This window comes from Salvelinus sp. IW2-2015, linkage group LG19 (assembly GCF_002910315.2).
Source record: "Salvelinus sp. IW2-2015 linkage group LG19, ASM291031v2, whole genome shotgun sequence".
Classification (NCBI taxonomy): domain Eukaryota; kingdom Metazoa; phylum Chordata; class Actinopteri; order Salmoniformes; family Salmonidae; genus Salvelinus; species Salvelinus sp. IW2-2015.
The window spans coordinates 7562394-7581298 of record NC_036859.1 but is presented as its reverse complement, the minus strand read 5'-3'; the positions used below and the strand labels follow the sequence as shown (position 1 = coordinate 7581298).

The 18905-nt window shown below is 42.5% G+C and overlaps 1 protein-coding gene across 1 annotated transcript; it reads left to right on the top strand.

The window, feature by feature from the left end:
• The first annotated feature begins 17037 nt into the window (after positions 1-17037).
• Positions 17038-18474, top strand: LOC111979560 (C2 calcium-dependent domain-containing protein 4C-like). The gene is made up of 2 exons (XM_024010159.1): positions 17038-17775; positions 17923-18474. The coding sequence occupies exons 1-2, from the start codon at positions 17038-17040 to the stop codon at positions 18472-18474; spliced, it is 1290 nt and encodes a 429-aa protein (XP_023865927.1).
• The last annotated feature ends 431 nt before the right edge of the window (positions 18475-18905 follow it).

Sequence of the window (18905 nt, the reverse complement as noted above, 5' to 3'; positions counted from 1 at the left end):
GCCACGTAAATCATACTGTCTCGGGTTGGCAACACTCACCTACCGAGTTCAGTTCAGATATAGGCCTCTGGAGAGGCATCATCGATCAGACGACGAAGAAGTGATTTCCATATGAATCTTCGGTGAATGTTTCTAATGGATACATTGTGGGGGGTAATCCTATTTCGGTGGACTCAGCCGCACACAGCCTAAGATCACCATGTGCAATGCCAGTCACTGTGGCTGTAATGGTAATAGAAGCTCGCGCCTCCATTGTATCTGGGCAGTGGATAGAACAGCCGTATTTCTCGGATGTGATGAATCACGCTTCACCATCTAGCAGTCCGACAGACAAATCTGGGTATGGCGGATGCCAGGAAAACGCTAAACTGCCTCTTTGCATTGTGCAACTGTAGTTTGGGGGATAGGAGGATATAATGGTACAGGGGGAATGTTTTTCATGGTTTCAGGCTAGGTCCTTAGTTCCAGTGAAGGGAAATCTAGTTAACGCTACTGCATACAATGAATGAAAATTCTGGACGAATTCTGTGCTTCCAACTTTGTGGCAACAGGTTTGGGAATAGGCCCTTATAACTCTGTTTCGAGATCACATGTCCTCACTGTCAACCATGAACCGACAAGCTCGTGCGCAATTTGACGTTGCAGCGAGTGCGCACGAACATTGAAAATGGTTTGTCGAGAATACGGTGTGGAGAACTGACTGGCCACACCTAAAGGACCCATGACCTAACCCCATCAACACCTTTTGGCGGATATCAGATGGAACTCTGACTTATACGAGCCAGGCCGTCAGTCGCCAAACTTGGTCATTTTCTCCAACCATGATACTAATGCTCTTGGGGCTGTAATGGAAGCAATCTCCGCGAGCTAAGTTTCCAAACATTCTAGTGGACAGCCTTTCAGACAAGAGTGCTAATAGCAGCAAAACGGGGCACCAGAACTCCATTATAAAAAAATGTCCTCAGAGATTTATACTAGGTATAATTAGTTGTTTGGTCTTACTGGGCAAGCAGTGTACTAAATTTACTTTTTCAGGTCATATGTAATACAGTATTAGCCGGGAAGTTTAACGCGATCATAACGTAGGCCTGCATACCATTTCAGCAACTTTTAGGTAGGAGCGGTGCTGCAGTGAGGAACTGCTTGGGGTATTATTGTAATAGGTTATTTGGAACTCATTGTGTAGTTCAGTGGGTCCTATGGGTGTTAGTTGTTATGTGTTTATTTTATTTTTTCGATGTTAATTCTCTATCGCTTGCATTAGTCTATTGAAAAAGAAGAAGGTGACCTGTTAACAAAACTTGAGTGTAGCGTGTTAGTGCCCTAGGCATAAGATTTCACTGACATCACGATTTTTGGTTTACAAACTTTTGTATTAAATGTTCTCAAAATGAAGATTATTATATATTATTGTTCTTTTGTCTTGAGATTATTAAACCTTGTCATAATTTAGTTCTGTAATGATCTACAATAGCAGTTTAGTATTGTGGAGCCAATGCCACAACGCATCAAGCGCCCTTTAGGAGGCGGGCAAGTAGTCTGGTAGCATAGCGGTGATTTAGTTAGGGCCTGACCAATGTTCCATTCTTAAACCGGCAGTAAACATTAACTTGGTTAAGACACTTTGGGTTCATGGCATGGCTTTTTCACAACTGAAGGCAAAAGCACGCCGATTGCTTTCCTTTTAGGTAGTATTCAAGATGGGAAACCAGTTGTGAAAAAATATAGTACTTTATGAATAAGTTTAACGTCCATAATCCTACATGCACATCGATATAGTCGAAAATAAAAGAGAACTTCTTGTATGTTCAGCGGTTACCGACTATAACTCTGGTCTCCATACAATTAAATTTGTTAATTAGGAGATAAAGATTGGGCACTAACATATAACATTAAAGCTTACAGATTCTTCAGTTGTAACAGGGTTTTAGGCAACACTGGCTTTATTTCCTTCGAGACTGCTCTTTAGTTTCGATCATTGAAACCCGATATCTCAAAAATTCTATCTCAATAAAGGAGGGGAGCGTGGGAAACAGGTTGCGTTAAAGGGGCAGGCACTACAGGCTTTAACAGACGTAGGGCAATTAAGGTCGCAAGTGGTTATGAAAAGCTTAAGGTATACATCCTAAAGAGGCCTATTTCACGACTTCTGCAATAAGCACAGGTAAAAGACAGATGGCCAGGGTCCCTTTGGACTCATGTTTGCCTCGCGGTTGAAGACGTACCTTAGACGGAATTCGCATGCAAGGAGGCATGGAGAGAATGCACAGAGACTATGGGGTCTCGCATAGGGAGGACTCAATGTCAGGGTTAACGCTGAGGGTGACTAAGACTAGACTCACTCAGAAGCAGCTCATAGCGCTACAGTGGCTGGGGAAGAGTCAGGACGGACAGCTGATTCGTTTTCTCGGCAGACTCCCTAAGAGGGCCCTGGCTAACATTCACGGGCTTTGGCAGGTTGGGGGCAGGGACCTGAGCTCGCGTAATAAACTTTGTGGGAGGGGACAACGCCAAAACAGTTTATATGGCAAGCAGCGATTTCAGCGGGCGGATTAATTAAGTGTTTGAAACATTTTACAGAGTAGGCGGGGACAGGGGTTGACAATATTGAAGTAACAACGTGGGCACCGGATTTACTATCACTCCCCCTAACTGGGCGGTGGCGCATGAAACAATTACTGCGATGCCTGTTACACCAAGAACGCACATTCTTAATCAGTGCTCAGACTGGTATTGCAGGGTATGGCTGAGAGGTGTTCTGATCTGGAGGGATTGGCAATAAGGGCTTGTTTGTAAAGCGGCTGGTTTCCCAGCTTCGGCGAGGAGACCATTTTCACTTTGCCCCTCGGACACAGATCTCAAGGACTCGTCGCACATATTTGGTGCTAAGCGCTGTGGATACCTATCACCACATTGTCGCTGGAGAACCAAGTGAGCGTTGAGCTATGTATGCTCTTGTCAGCTGAACGGAGTCAGTTGGGTGTTGTGATCATACGGTATGGTTGAGCGGTGTTTGATGTGCAGGATCTGCATGTCTTGTGCTGTATAATTGGGTCAAAGAGATGACATGCGTCTAATTATCCGGAGGATCTGCGCTACTCTGGAGCGGGATCAATTTGGAGGTGGGAGGGTCCGTCATGGTCTGGGGCGGTGTGTCACAGCTCATCAGACTGAGCTTGTTGTCATTGCAGGCAATCTCAACGCTGTGCATTACAGGGAAGACATCCTCCTCCCTCATGTGGTACCCTTCCTGCAGGATCATCCTGACATGACCTCACACGGAACCCAAACCGGCTGCGCGTGTGCGCCTCGTGTCGCTATTGGCGCATAAATTATTTTGTGCCCCCACAACAACTCGATCACGACACGCAGGTTAAATATCAAAACAAACTCTGAGCCAATTCACTTAATTGGGGGACAGGTAAGAAGCTTAAACATGTTATGCGATTTAGCTAGCTAGTTGCTTCACTTGCTGACTAACGTTAATTGTCCTATTTAGCTAGCTTGTTTGCTAGCTATTTGTCCTGGATATAACATTGATTGTTATTTACTGAAATGCACAAGGACCTCTACTCCGACAATTAATCCACACATAAAAGCGCCAACCGAATTGTTTCTAGTATCTCTCTCCTCTCCAGGCATATACTTCATCGGTTGTGCAACATTATATGTTGATCGCATCAGAATTTTCATTGTTACCACGAACAACGGCAGCAAAGTTCGCCTTTCAGTCACCCCATGATAATGAGGGATGGGCACGTGGGTACCTGCTTCTATAAACACAAGGAGAGATGGGAGAAGCAGGATTTCAGCTCGATCTGCGTCAGAAAATGGAACGACTTCTATTTTAGCCTTGGCGTCGCAGACACGGTGTTGCGCAATATTTGAATAACAGGGATTTCTAAATGTATTTTGCGACGCTCGCGCACGCGCGTGTCCGGTCTGGTCAGCATGTCAGCATGACAATGCCAACAGCCATACTGTCATTATGTGCCTTAACTTCCAGACAGGAAGTGCCATGTTGTGTCTCCATGTCCAGCGAAGAGCCCAGATCTCAATCCCATTGAGCATGTCTGGAACCTGTTGGATCAGAGGGTGAGGGTAGGCATTGCCCCAAAAAATCGGGACTTGCAGGTCCTTGGGTGGAGATGTGGGTACATCTCCCAGCAAGAACGGCAAATCTGGTGCAGTCCATGAGGAGGAGATGCCAGCAGTACTTAATGCAGCTGGTGGCACACCAGATACTGACTGTTACTTTTGATTTTGACCCCCCTTTGTTCAGGAACACTTTTATTCCATTTATTTTAGTCACATGTCTGTGGAACTTGTTCAGTTTATGTCTCAGTTGTTGAATTGTTATGTTCATACAAATATTTCACGTTTATTTTGCTGAAATAAACGCAGTTGACAGTGAGAGGATGTTTTTTTTTTTTGCTGAGTTTAGAAGTACCGTACGTCAGTGATAATTATACTTTATCTAAATTGTAACTAATTTAAATATGTTTAATACATTTTAATGTCCACTTTATTATTGTTTTATTAGCATTGATGTATTTTAAATTATAATGATATTTTTTTTTACATTTTTTGTACTTAGCATATTTGATAAAGAGCCAAATAAATATTCTCTGAATACACTTTAGGTACATTTTATGTATATTTCTCATAAATTTGACATATACTAAAATCGAAGTTCAAATTAACTGTAAGTCAATATATTATTTAAAAAACTAGCATGATCAATTAAATGGTATGTAAAATATAATTCCTGTATATTCTATATGAAGAAAGTGCAAGTGTACTTTTACCAACAACAAAAACATTTAGTATTGTTATTAGCCACATAAAGGTTACCTTGATTCAACAAAGCATCTTACCCAGCTAGCACATTTGGTTCCTTGCAAGTTGTGGGAATGTATGTTTTTGGTTTCACATTGGTTGTGGGAACGAAGCCATACATTTCATGACCAATCTTCTGAGACTAGAAGTAGAAATTTTGCCTGTTCTGGGAACATGTATTTTTAGATTGCAGGTAGGTGCTGCGAATGTTTCACTCTGGTTCCTTTAAAGTTTTAATTGGAGCTTTTATTAACACGCTGAGAATGGAAAATATAGGTTATGTGGAGGTTTTTAAATAACGTCTTTAAAACGTTCACTGAATGTTTTAAATAACACTGCTAGATTATTTTGGGTTAACTTTTTTGAACTCCAAGGCCAGATAGKACACATGGAAATGTATTTCTTTAGGCATTGACCATGCAAACAGATACATGTTTTGTTGTGACACATGCATCAGTGAGATTCAAACCTTTAATCTTCTGTTCTTTATCCACGGAATTAGTCCACTGTGCCACCAGGATGRTGTTTTTATGCAYGCAAAGCTGTTCATTTTTGTCTATTCAGACACACCCCATTTTAAAGGAAACAAGCACTCATTAAGATCAGGTGTGGCCAATGAGCGGGTCAGGTGTGGCCAATGAGCGGGTCAGGTGTGGCCAATGAGCGGGTCAGGTGTGGCTAATCACTTAACAAGATAGAGGATCGAGAGTTTTGAGGATGCTGAGAGCTGAATGCATATGTTTTTAAATAACACTCTTAGAACATTTTCTGAACGTTACTAATGTTTTATTGTTTTAATTTATTTATAGAGAAATAACACTCCCAAGGATTGTCCCTCGTTTAGGGCTAAACACTGGTCCTTTGGGGAAGCACAGTGGGGGGAGTGTACAAGATCAGAACATTGCACAATCTTTATTTCAAACAGAGTTGAACAAAAGTCCTGATATTATACCTGTAGCATTGATGTCAATAAAGCTATGCTACCCTATAAAGCAGTGCTTATCAATTCTCTGGTAATTTTCCTGTTGTCATGCCGATAATCAGAGGTAGAAGTGTGTATTATTATCATGGTTAGGGAAGTGCCATCTACCCACACACCTTGCACATATTGTTCACGCATGTCGTCGGTGCCTACTCTGATGTGTACTCAGTGTATTAATACACCTGTTACATAAAATCTAAATCTAAAAACACGGGGAAAAAGGGGGTAAGTACAAGTTTTGCCTTTTTAGATCATCATCAGCAAACATCATTAGCAACGTCATCATCACCGTAATCATCAACATTACCATCATCATCATCCCCGTATTATGACAACCGAGGACAATGAAACCAAAGAGAAATACCAAAAGAAAGACAGAAAGACAAAGAACCAGAGAAAGAAAAACACACGTACATACACACAATCTTTACTTCCCAGTCAGACAGTCACATCTGTTCTGGCATATGCCTGCGCCTTTTACGTTTGGCCACTTACTCATTCCACCCTTCTGCTCCCCCATCCCAGACACACAAGACCCATATCCAAAAAGCATCTCAGAGTAAAGTGCTGATCTAGGATCTGTCCATGTAATATTATTCATTATGATCTAAAAGGYAAMACTGAGTCTAGAACAGCACTCCTACTCTGAGATGTTTTGTGAGGATGGGAAGTGYGGGGCCCGAAGCCAGATTTGGTTCAAGAGCCCTCTGAATATCGGGGGCCCCCTCTGTTTATCGGGGCCCCCTCTGTGTGTAGGCAGAGCACTGCTGACGTGGGCTAATTGAGTGACTGTCAGTAACTGACATAAGGGGGAAACTGCTGATGCACAACCAATTTTCAAAATTGCACCTTGTGTATTACGCTTTTCTAACTCTCAACAGTCAGTTGCGACACCAACTGGGTTCCTAAAAGTTTGGTGCTTTTCATGAAAAGTTTTCTTATTGTTCTCTGAACAATTTGAGAACATGACTTTAAATAGAACCACGAGGAAACATGTAGGAATCGTTATGCTGATTTACTGAAATTCCCACAGAAGAGCGTTGTTTCTCAAAGGCCCAGTACAGTAAAAATATGGTTTCTCCTGTTTTTTTGTCATATTGTACAACAGCTGATGAAACTACCACTGTAAAAGTGTGAAAACATTTGATCAGTGTTATATCCTGATAGTTGCTGGTTGAAAATGCAATCCACACAGGACCTTCTAATCAGCAGATTTGCATGAGCGGGAGTTTCTGGTTTCCATGGTGATATCACCATGCAGATTGGTTAATCTGCCAAAAACAGCTAATTTTCAGTCTTCCCCTCCCCACTCAGACCACTCCTAGACAGTCTATAGCAAAATTCTTGCTTGGGAACTAGTTTGCTAAAAAGCTATTTTTSTTCATTYTAATGGAAGAKACTTATTGTTACCCAGAAAKKATTTGATATTGATATAAAAAAATGGCTGCRTTGAGCCTTTAACGCTCCGTGAAGTATTTGAGAACATTCCCAACGTCAAACCAGGTAAACATTTTAATTAAATGTAACCATGTTTGAACTTAGGAAACRTTCTAGAAACGTTCTATTAACCCTTTGACGTGTACGATCACATATTTGTGATCATTGTTGAGTGGTCCCTGCAGCGTACCATCGCAAATATGTGATTGGAACAGTAGCAACAGAACKTATGATGCAACAAAAGTGTCTAAACGGCACTGTTGTCTGAAACGCATCTAAACATCGTTTTGTGTCRATGGGAAATAAAGACCTTCACAACTGTATTCCTCAATTTCACCTTTTATTGTAGATAAATGCGAACTTCATTATCCAAGCATCACGCAGAACACATCCACAGCCAAACGTATTCCATAAGCCATTCTAAATAACAGGTTGTGCTGAAAAAAAAATCCAGATGACACTGTGGAAATTGTGTACTGCCCTAYRGGACTCTCAATCACAGCCAGATGTGATATTACCYGGATTTGAACCAGGGACTGTAGTGAAACCTCTTGCACTGAGATGCAGTGYCTTAGACCACTGCACCACTCAGGTACTGAATTTTTTTAAATTCTCATTTCAGAGAGCACAACACATCTCCCACCCAGTAGTTATAAGATCGGGGAACCGCCATCTTCCAGTTCTGGAGTATTAGCCATCTAGCTAGAAGAGTTAAGCAACAGTGTCCAACTGAATTCTTGACAGAGGGCTGCCTATTGGCAGTACTCCAAAAAGTGCTGTAAGTAGAGACGGATCTATAACAGTGCCATATATAYCATAGAAACATTTAAATAAGAATTCCCAGAAACCAGACAGTTTATGACAGTCCCAAAACACATAAAACAGTGTGGCTGCTTCCGTTTTACATTGAACACAGGTAGGATCAAAATCAAAGAATAATCTTCAGAGTTTCGCTCCGGWCCAATGGATACAGTGAACCACCTTGAATTGAATGAGGCTGTGTCTAGTGATAAAAGAGGACGAATGCACCCTGTACAGCACAGATTCCCAGCTGTCTTCCCCAAGTCCCTCCCTCAAATCCTTTTCCCATCGAGTMTTCCCAAGGCACCAAAGAAGGGTTGTGTAAGTCATTAATGATTGCATACAGTATATATCTGAAATTGCACCCTTAGGAAGCTTGTTTAGCTAAAAAATGCTCTCTATAGCTGTACTCGCGGGCCTATTGGGAAATTAAGAGGTGTTGGATCTAACAAAGTTCCTAGTCTGGAGATAGCAAAGTGGGATTGGGGAGGCTGAACTTTTCCTGTAGCTGAGTAAAAGAGGGAAATGTATCGTCAAAGAATAATTGGGCCAGTGAAGAGAGGCCTAGTGAGTGCCAGATGCCAAAAGCCCCRTCATTTAAAGATGGAGGAAATCAGATGTTCTGATTGGACCTGATAGAGAAAGCCTCTAAGGCTAAACGGAACTGATTCCATATTTTAAGAGACTGCTTTACAATTGGGTTGACACTCCTTTTGCCTAGGGACAGTGGGAGAGACGAGCACAACACAGAGGAAAGTGCAGCAGGTTTACGTGATTCAGACTCGATCTGGATCCAGAGTGGTCTTGGGCAAGTAGGATCAGTCTGCAGCCAGTACAAAAGGGCTCTGAAATTTGCAGTCCAATAGTATGTCTGAAAATTTGGTAGAGTTAAACCACCCAATGCCTTAGGCTTCTGTAAATGTTTTTCTACAAATCTGCGGTACCTTGCCATCCCAAATAAAATACATGAATGCTTGGTTCAGTGAATTGAAAAAAGATTATGGAATAAAAATAGGTAAACATTGAAGTAAATATAAAYGTTTGGGCCACACATTCATTTTAATGACGTTAACCTTTCCAATAAGAGAAAGAGAGAGACTTACAAAAAGTTAAAACATTTTCAAACTATCTTAGAGCAACGTTTTTCTTAAACAAATTTGAATATTTCCTTTAAACTCCCAAGTAGGGGAATTGATCCTGGACAATCCTAAACTGAATGCTTGTAAAAGAGCACCCCTACAGTATCGGTGGGTCCCCCGCGGGACAGTTGAGCTAATGTAGGCTAATGTGATTAGCATGAGGTTATAAGTAACAAGAACATTTCCCAGGACATACTGTATCTGATATTGGCAGAAAGCTTACATTCTTGTTAATCTAACTGCACTGTCCTATTTACAGTAGCTATTAATTAACCAATTAGACACATTTGGCCAGTCTTGATACAAAATGKTTGAACAGAAATGCAATGGTTCATTGGATCAGTCTAAACCGTTGCACATGCACTGCTGCCATCTAGTGGCTAAAATCTAAATTGCGCCTGGGCTGGAATAATACATTATGGCCTTTCTCTTGCATTTCAAAGATGATGGTACAAAAACAMGTTTTTKTCTTCGTATTATCTTTTACCAGACTAAATGTGTAACATTCTCCTATATTAATTTAACATTTCCACAAACAAGTGTTTCCTTTCAAATGGTATMMAGAATATGCATATCCTTACTTCAGGTCCTGAGCTACAGGCAGTTAGATTTGGGTATTTAATTTTAGGCGAAATTGGGAAAAAAGGGTACGATCCTTARTAACCCTTTCCACTCGTGGGAATTGGTTTATATGCATAGGGCTACATTTAAATGTTTCTTACGGAAGAAATATGAAATGCATAACCATGGTAGCAATTGAAAGGGAACAGTGTGGAGATTATGGGAAAATTATTAGACCAAATGTGAGGACACAACAGTTCACCTGACACAAGACTGAATCCAACATTACACTGTCGATTTTATGTGTATTTCACATTTACTGTACTTTTCGCCGCATTTGTTGATAAACGAAATCTGACAATTCTCTGGATACATTCAGTATCATGATAAAAATGTTCATGGAAAATATGGGGTAGATGCAACATATGACAAAAAAATGACAARGGTTTGAGTGAGAGCTCTAACTGGTGTCTTCAAGTGGCCACACCTCTCCACAGTGTGCATAGTTCCTAAGTAATTTCAATGCACTTTTTTGACTCAAAGAAGAGTCTTCAACTTTAAAGTGCCTTCTTTTTTTTTTCTCTCCTAGCTGTTGTTGAGGAACTAGAGCAAGMACACTTGTGGTTATTTTGTTTGGAACACAACCCTGCAATCCCTGCAATCACACAAATACTGCTGTTGTTTACTCAATCCAAAAATGGTCCGTTTATAAATCACAATCTGGGTGAGGTGGGCATCATTTGAAACCTTGTTCTACTGCCAACACGGCTAGCTAAGTTATAAAATATGATATTACAGTGTTAGGCTTTCACAAAGCAATTCAGGGAAACACATCATTTTGGTGCGCACAGAAAGGAGCCATAAGTGCATTCAGTTGCATGTGCAGCGGTGATATTTTATCTTCACAATAGACACAGTATGCTCATTCTGTTCAGAACAACCCAGGGTATGACACCATGTCATCTGCTAACTGTACATCAAACATAGTGATCATAAACACTGACACTGTATATGACATGAGTTTTATAATGTGAAGTGCATATTTGTACTCACAGGTGTTTGGCTTGCTTGTATGATATCAAAAGGGGGATTTATTATAATTCTCAACATCTCATWAAAAAAAACAATAGTCTTCTTCATTTACAGCCTTTTCCTCACTTAGACAACAAACGAGTTCCCCGATTAGTGGGAGGGATTGTCGCACGAGGTCCTCCAGTTCACCACTCACGTTCCGCACTTTAGTTGTTTACATTGAAGTAATAATTTAACATTTCAATAAATGTGTGATATGTCATTAAAAGTACAATGTTATTCAGTTGGAACATGAACATTTAAGTAAGGTAAATATGAGGATAAACATATTTAAAAAATGTACCTGCAGAAAAGGATGCTGTGTAATATGCAAATATTTTTTGCATATACTTTTTGGAAAGTATAGATAAGTATATTTTGTGGACATTTAAGTTAAAAATGCCTTTTTTTAAAGTATACTCATGTATATTTTCTTGAGATATGAAAAAGTGGAAGCACAATCATTATCACTGTCATCTTTCTCTTTCTCTGTACTCTTCAGGGACCTCATTTGGAAACCGTGCATACACATTTGCATTTGTTTTAGATGCATGCCAGCAAAGCCACTACAAAACATAACACTAAACAACACATTGATTGCACTACAACGGTGACAAACTATGCCCACAAACTGTTAGGGCCTACATAAAGCTGTCCCGACAGCGGAGCTTTCCTTTCAGCACCATGGAGTGAATCAATACTACACCTGGCTATCAGCAGAGCCTTGTCTGTCAGCGAAACAGTGCATTCAGCCTCATTTAGTGCTGCCTTTTTACAATCCATAGCTGATATGGCTGACTTGCTTGAATAAATATGGTTTCTACTGACTCCTTTTTTTTTTGCAAACATTTCTAGCATGATGTTTTTGCTTTGTCATTATGGGGCATTGTGTGTAGATTAATGGTGGGGGGAAATTATTTTAGAATAAGGCTGTAACGTAGCAAAGTGTCACGTCCTGACCATAGTTCTTATGTGTTTTGCTTGTTTTAGTGTTGGTCAGGACGTGAGCTGGGTGGGCATTCTATGTTGTGTGTCTAGTTTGTCTGTTTCTGTGTTCGGCCTAATATGGTTCTCAATCAGAGGCAGCTGTCAATCGTTGTCCCTGATTGAGAATCATATATAGGTGGCTTGTTTTGTGTTGGGGATKTGTGGGTGGTTGTTTYCTGTCTCTGTGTTTTGTCTRCACCAGAAAGGACTRTATCGGTTTGCCACATTTGTTATTTTGTTTTGTAAGTGTTCACRTTTATTTGTCGTATTAAACATGTTGAGCACTGGCTACGCTGCGTCTTKGTCCGATCCCTGCTACACTGGGAAGGCTGCCGTTACACAAAGTGTGGRAAAAGTGTGGRAAAAGTCAAAGGGTCTGAACTTTCCGAATGCAATGTATRGCAACACTCTCCCACTGATCCTCCACATGCCATCACAAACAATAGAGTGCACTTATTTCCCCACAGCCCAWAGGGACTACACCGCCAGGTACGTTCTCTCTAACAGCCCCATCACTGCCCATCATTGCCCATTTACTTATTGATGCAGCAATGGAAGCTGAGCTACAGTCTGTCTCCTCAGAGCCCAGGGAAACTCTTACAGCTCTCCACGGTGCAACTCTGCCCATATACCATCTCATCTCCTTCCCCCAATGGCCCAGCAATACAGAGTCATCTACTGTAATAGAGGAGCCAGAATGTCACTCTAACTTAACCAAGGGACTGATCCATCAATTATCACAGCCATAGACCACCACGAGCCCTGCTGGCARAGAGGGAATGAAGGATTACATGGTGGTGTCATCAACTCCAGGTTTTGCAGTAATTCTATTTCTATGGTCTATCTGCTCTGGGAGCCAAATGGAACACGACTTCCTCAGAAGCACTTGTCAGCGAATGCAGCAGAATTATGGTGTGAAGAAATGCCCGTCCATGTTACGTCTCCTGCATGAGGATCTCTGATCTGATTCACTGATGTCAGGCCCCTTTGATTTAATGGATAAACCCGTTAATGATAATGTTTGCAAATACAATGAGARCGTTTCCTATAGACAAATAGGAAGATTTGCACTTCGGTTAAAATCAAAACACGTAATTAGATCCTATTTTGAGGAGGGTGCGTGGACAGCCTGGGAACCTCCCATTGGCTTGTCACCATGGAGAGCGCGGCAGCGGACAGGGTCCATATATAACCCAGACGTGGACTCATCAGAGCCCCAATTATTGTTTGTTTCCCCCACAGTCACTCTGTCTGACGGAAGGTAGGTTAGTTAGGAAACCCATGTGAAGCGATTCACGGAAAGTATTAAGGGGACAGGGACAGACGCATGTGAGTGAAGTTGAACAATTTTCTATTTCTATCGGGAGGAGTGGGAGGGAAACACTTCAGCCCAACGGTGAGTTCCTGTGATCCAACAGGTCCTTCGTTTGTCTTGCAGCCTACCGGTCGGCTCATCTCCGCTTTTTAATCAGTGACACTGTGAGTCGGTCTGTGTCTATTTTACAAGTTCTGCTTTCAGGGACCGTCCCGCCCAAATCTGGGTATTCTGTTTAGTGCGCAAAAGTTGTTCAACGGCGCACAATGTGAAATAGGCTACAAACTTAATGGTTACATTTTATCCTGGCTTATAGGCAACTGTACTTTTCACTAGATRTGCAAATGTTTCTTTGTTTGGTGGAAGCATTCATTTAAACAGAGATGCGCACTATACAGGCCATTACGCCGCTCTCTTGGATAGGTTATGCGCACTTACGCACACTTGCCTAGAGGGGGAAAACATTCAAAACTAAACACTCTAAATGTACTTATTTTAAAACATGATGTGTTTAATGTTAAGGTATTTCAGAGACTTACACTATTTATAGCAAATAGACCTAAATGCTTCATTCTTTGTTTTATTACTGTTTTGTTATTTAGGACCGGATAAAATCAGTCTTATCATGTTCTCATTAGTCCACCTGGACCTATTAGCACGAAACATTTTAATTAGACTACAGATAAAGATGTAAATAATGCTACTGTGTAATAGCCTACTGCAATCCGGATTCGGTTGAATTGGGGGTACCACCACAGTGGGGCGATTCTATGCGAGTTTTAAAAGGATCTAAGTAATGYAACATAATACAAAAATCCCCATCAAAATCCATCAATTTAAGATATGTCTTCCGCATCTGTGGTGGAAGGTGGCCGAGCAACAGCGGTGTTTGTCAGGCCATGAGACACCCCGAAACTCGGTCTTCTCACGAAAACGTATGTAGCTTCCGAAACTAATATGACCCACTCTATGGAAAGATGAGACTCCCAGGGACATGGTGTTATCTGATCCCCACAAGTGCCACGGGTCTCGTCTGAAGGTAACCCATACAAATGAATGGAAGTATTGAGGTATTTGTGGCAACAAAAATAAGGGGTTAAATATGTGTCCCAAAAAATACCAAAATAATTACTGAGCATTTTCAAATCTCCAGGATATAGAACCCGTACAAACCTTATTCCTTATGATTTATTTTTTGGCTGTCTTTTTTGCCATTTTTGAATGTGTTGTTCAGTGCATTTCTATGGGCAATAGGAAAGGCCAAATGCAATATTGTGTGATTTGTTTTATWGAATTTTTTATAACTTAATGGGTCCTAAAATCTTAAAACTATTCCATATGTTAGCTTAGTAGAGTTTGGGAAACCGTGGTCTAACTAGCTTCCTCACCTCTGTTAATCCAAACTGTTTTGAGATGAAGGTGGCAGGTGATATAGCAAATTAGGTTGACTTGCCATGTTGCTGTCAAACATTAGTGCAGAGATGACACCACTTCCCTGCAAACAAAAATGAGTCGTTAGGAAGTCCTCGGAACGATCTCCTAAAGTTGTTAGGGTGTCGTCATGTGGTGGTTTTGTCTAGTTCCGGGGACGTCCCCAGGGAAGGTTTTAGGATGTTCTCTGGCTATTGTGTCATGGTCCTGTGGAGATTTTGTCTAGTTCCTGATTTGTTTCAGAGACATCTCCAAGGATACTTATAGGACTTTCTTATAGCATTCAGCGATGGTCCTCTGGAAGTTTTTGTCTACCGATCCATTCACAGCTGTTTGTCTGTTGGCTAGTGACCGCCACACAAACAGTGCTTTTAACATAGTGTTTTCAACTTACTAATTTGACACACTTTGACATGCATGATTACATTGTGCATGTTCATTTTGACAGTAATTACTATTCAACATGTCTTCACCTGGGATTTGAACTCACAACCTCTTGATTCATAGCATTCRGATCTTCCTGCTACACCACCATGTCTGTGTCAATGCCTGATTTCAGCTGTATTGCAACACAAAGTAAATCTCGACTCTGTTAAAAAATACTMATATTAAAACATTAGACAACTATACAGAAAAGGTTCAAATTGCTGAAATAAGTAAATCACATCAATGATGAGAGAATAAGAAGAGGAACTGATATCGGAGTTAGCAGTGGCAATGTGACTCTTTTGCTAAGTGCAGATATGTGTTACAGGTAACAAATACTGTATGTAGTGGACTTCTGAAATGTTAGACTCTGTGGCACCGCAGAAGTTTCAGTGTGCTCCAGAGGTTGTGAGTTCAAATCCTAGTTGGGTTCATCCTGAAAAGTCAGAGCTTTAAAGGTGATCATGTCAAGTGTATTCATTTTGTCATTAGCTAGGTTTCTATCCGATTTGCAACACATTTTCATGCGAATATTCTAAAATCTGCATAAAACAATATGCGTATTTTCCCAACAGATGTTTCTTCCATCAAACGGACTTTTTGCCAATAAAAGGCTGTGTGGGGTTGATGTAGTGCACATAAAAATWACTTTTGTGTTAAATTCCCATGTACCRAATGAAAAATAGTTTATTTGGTTTCTATCACGTTTTCAACGCTACTGATGGTTTTGTCACAAACTGTTGCATTTATATAGCAAATGTGCCCACTCGGGTCTTGGCATATGCGCTTTAGCCAACAGCTCGCAGATACAGTGCRGGTAGGCTACCTATATTATGAGATCATTATGGACAAGAGCGGAATTATTTGTAATTGTCAAACGGCAGCCAAGCATTGATCACCAGAATAAGATCCTGGATATTTATTGGAAAGGAGCTTCAAGCTCGTCACCTTGCACATTCACCACCCTGTGAAGTTCCTAACTTATCTGTAGCCGAATAAAGTGCATGCTTTCCCGAGTCGTAGTGGGAAGACCACACAACATATCATCACTTGACTTCAAGTTAACTTCGATATGATGATTATTATGTAAATATTTGCGCATAAAGGAGTTTCCACCGCCATTTCTCTCATAATTAATGTTATAGACACAAAAAGATCCCACCATGTCGAACGAACAAATTGTCTGTTTGCGTTTATAAAATTGTACTGACATTTCATGTTTCCATGAGCCCRGTCTTGACTTTTTTGCATGCGTCAGGTAATTCACCCGCATGAAATGGTTGGATGGAAACGTGGTTATTGATTATAATTTTTTTACACTATTTCAGCTGAAAGCATCCCACTTAGCTTAAAAAGAATGTTCCCCAGAGAATGTTCCCAGAGGACCATCATCCGACGTCCCAATGACTAGTAAAATGAAAGTCCTGAGAACGTCCTAAAAAAGTCTTGACATGGTCCTCAGTGAAGTCCTGGTAACTTTTACAGGGAGCTACACAAAAGTCCCCCAGGGAACGTTCCCTTTGGACCATTACGCGACGTCCCCTTGACTAGCATGAAACGTGCCATTGTGGGCATTGAATGTCCCAGGGATAACGTCCTAACAGAACCAAATAGGAACCTATTCGTAATGTTACCTAATGGACATCAAAATACCTTATTACTATATAACGTTATACTGAGACCAAACCGTGACCTGTACTGAACATCGTCTTATGGTCCCGAGGTTAATGCATGTTTTACGGCTCCTAGAATGTTCTCAGAACGTCAGTGGGATAAGGTCTCGCCGAAACCCTTAAATGGACGTAATGAGAACGTTGCCTAATGTCGTTTTCGACTTACCCTGTTTGCTGGGTTCATACTATTGAGAACCACCCACTTTTCCACATTTGCCTTTATGAACTCTCCCACTCTTATATTTCTGTATGCACAGATGAATTACATGTTGACACAAGGGAATGTCATTTCCTACCTACCTGTGACTGTATGACATCATCACGTTTTGTCCTTCTGTGTCTACAGCTAGCTAACTTCAGGCTCTGGGGGGAAGCATGTGGCTACTGGAGAAGTTCCGTGGTTCTCATGGTGGTCACTCTGCATTGGCGGGGGACAAGCAGCAGAACCAGACAGACCCCATCTCCGTCCACACCAACATCATCACCCCCGGTAAGATCCCCGACTTCTTCATCCCCCACAAACTCATCTGCTGCCCCCCAGAGGCAGAGTCCCTCACGCCGGAGCCCCAGCCCCGCTCCACCCTGCGCCCCTACGCCTCCGAGCACACCATCTGCAGCCAGACCCAGGGCAGCTGCAACCTGAACCCCCGCAGCCCGCGCCTGCTCTCTCGTCTTGCCGGGGACACCCGCAGCCTTTTGAGGGCCGCTAACCGCCACATCATCCAGATTGAGAGCACCAACGATCCGGGGAGCGGGGTAGGGGAGGGGGGAGACCCCAACACCAATGCAGAGCCACAGTCCCAGACAGACATGTCCCTGACTTACAAGGCCCAGACCTCGTATGGGTTCTCCACACTGGTGGAGAGCCCCCACAGCCACCGCAAGGAGTCCATCTTCCACAGAGACCCCAGCAGCCCCCACACCTCCCCGGGCTCCCAGAGACACACGCGCGGGGGGGACCACCTGACCCCCTCCGTCCAGAACCCCTACCGCTACTTCAGCGGGGGTGAGAGCGACACGTGCTCTTCGGCCGAGTCCTCCCCCATTACCTCCCCCCTCCTCACCCGCTCCGCCTCCCTCCTCCGATCCATCACACAGGAGACGCAGGCCAAGGTAAACAGTAAGGATGTTAACACTTAAGGATGATCACTTTAATTACATGTTTTTAAAATACATTTAGCTCAGAATTTCGTGTATATGGCCCTATATGATATATTATATAATCATCCCTTCCCTTCACAGATTTTTTCTCCTTCTCAGGTGTCTCGTGCCAAGCATACCCTGGCACGCCACAGATCCCTGTCCACAGACGAGTGCAGCTCACCCGACACCAGCCCCAGCCTGCAGCGCCGCCGCCTGCGCTCCCCTCCCTCCCCTACCTTCCGCGGACGCAAGGGGACCGGCTCCGGGGGGGCGAGTTCAGACCTCCTCCAGCGTGAGCACTCGGTCAACCTCAACAAAGGTGGCACGCTTAGGCTCAGCACTCACTATGATGCCGAGGCGGCCCGGCTGAGGGTCCGAGTGCTCGCCGCCGAGGACCTGTACGAGAAACAGACGGACGTGAAGAGCATCAACTGCTGCGTGTCTCTGTACCTGAACCCGGGCAAGCAGCAGAAGCAGAGGAGCACCATCATCAGTAACAGCAGGAACCCCATGTTCAACGAGGACTTCTTCTTTGACGCGGTGCCGGCCGCCCAGGTCAAGAGCCTGGCCATGAAGATGAAGGTGGTGAACAAGGGAACCAGTCTGAAGAGAGATGTGCTRYTGGGGGAGAGGGAGGTGCTGCTGAGCGAGCTGCTGCCAGGCATCTAGAGATTCAGGCTTTCTTTGGGTTCTGTTTGGATTGACTGAGATCGAACCCTGAGGTGGAGCTCTTTTTTTGAATTTGTGTCCCTTAGTGGAACTAGTTGGATTGGTCACCTTGGACACCCAGCACTGTAGCAAATCAGAGTGAGGAGGTGTGTGATGTGTGGGTGTGTGTATGTTTGTGTGTGTGCTAGGGTTGAATATTTTCCTGATGTTTTCCAAATCTTCAATCCCGAGAATAAATCCCTTTTCTACCGGGTAACCCGGTGTTTTCCTGTCAAACCCGGAAGTGTCATTCAAAAGCATTATAAAGCATAYAAATACAGCATGTCTGGATTTGATTATAGCTTTGATCAACATGAAAATTCAAACCTAATGCTACCTGAGCCTGATGAGTCATATATTAAATACATGTTATGAACCCTACATAAACAACA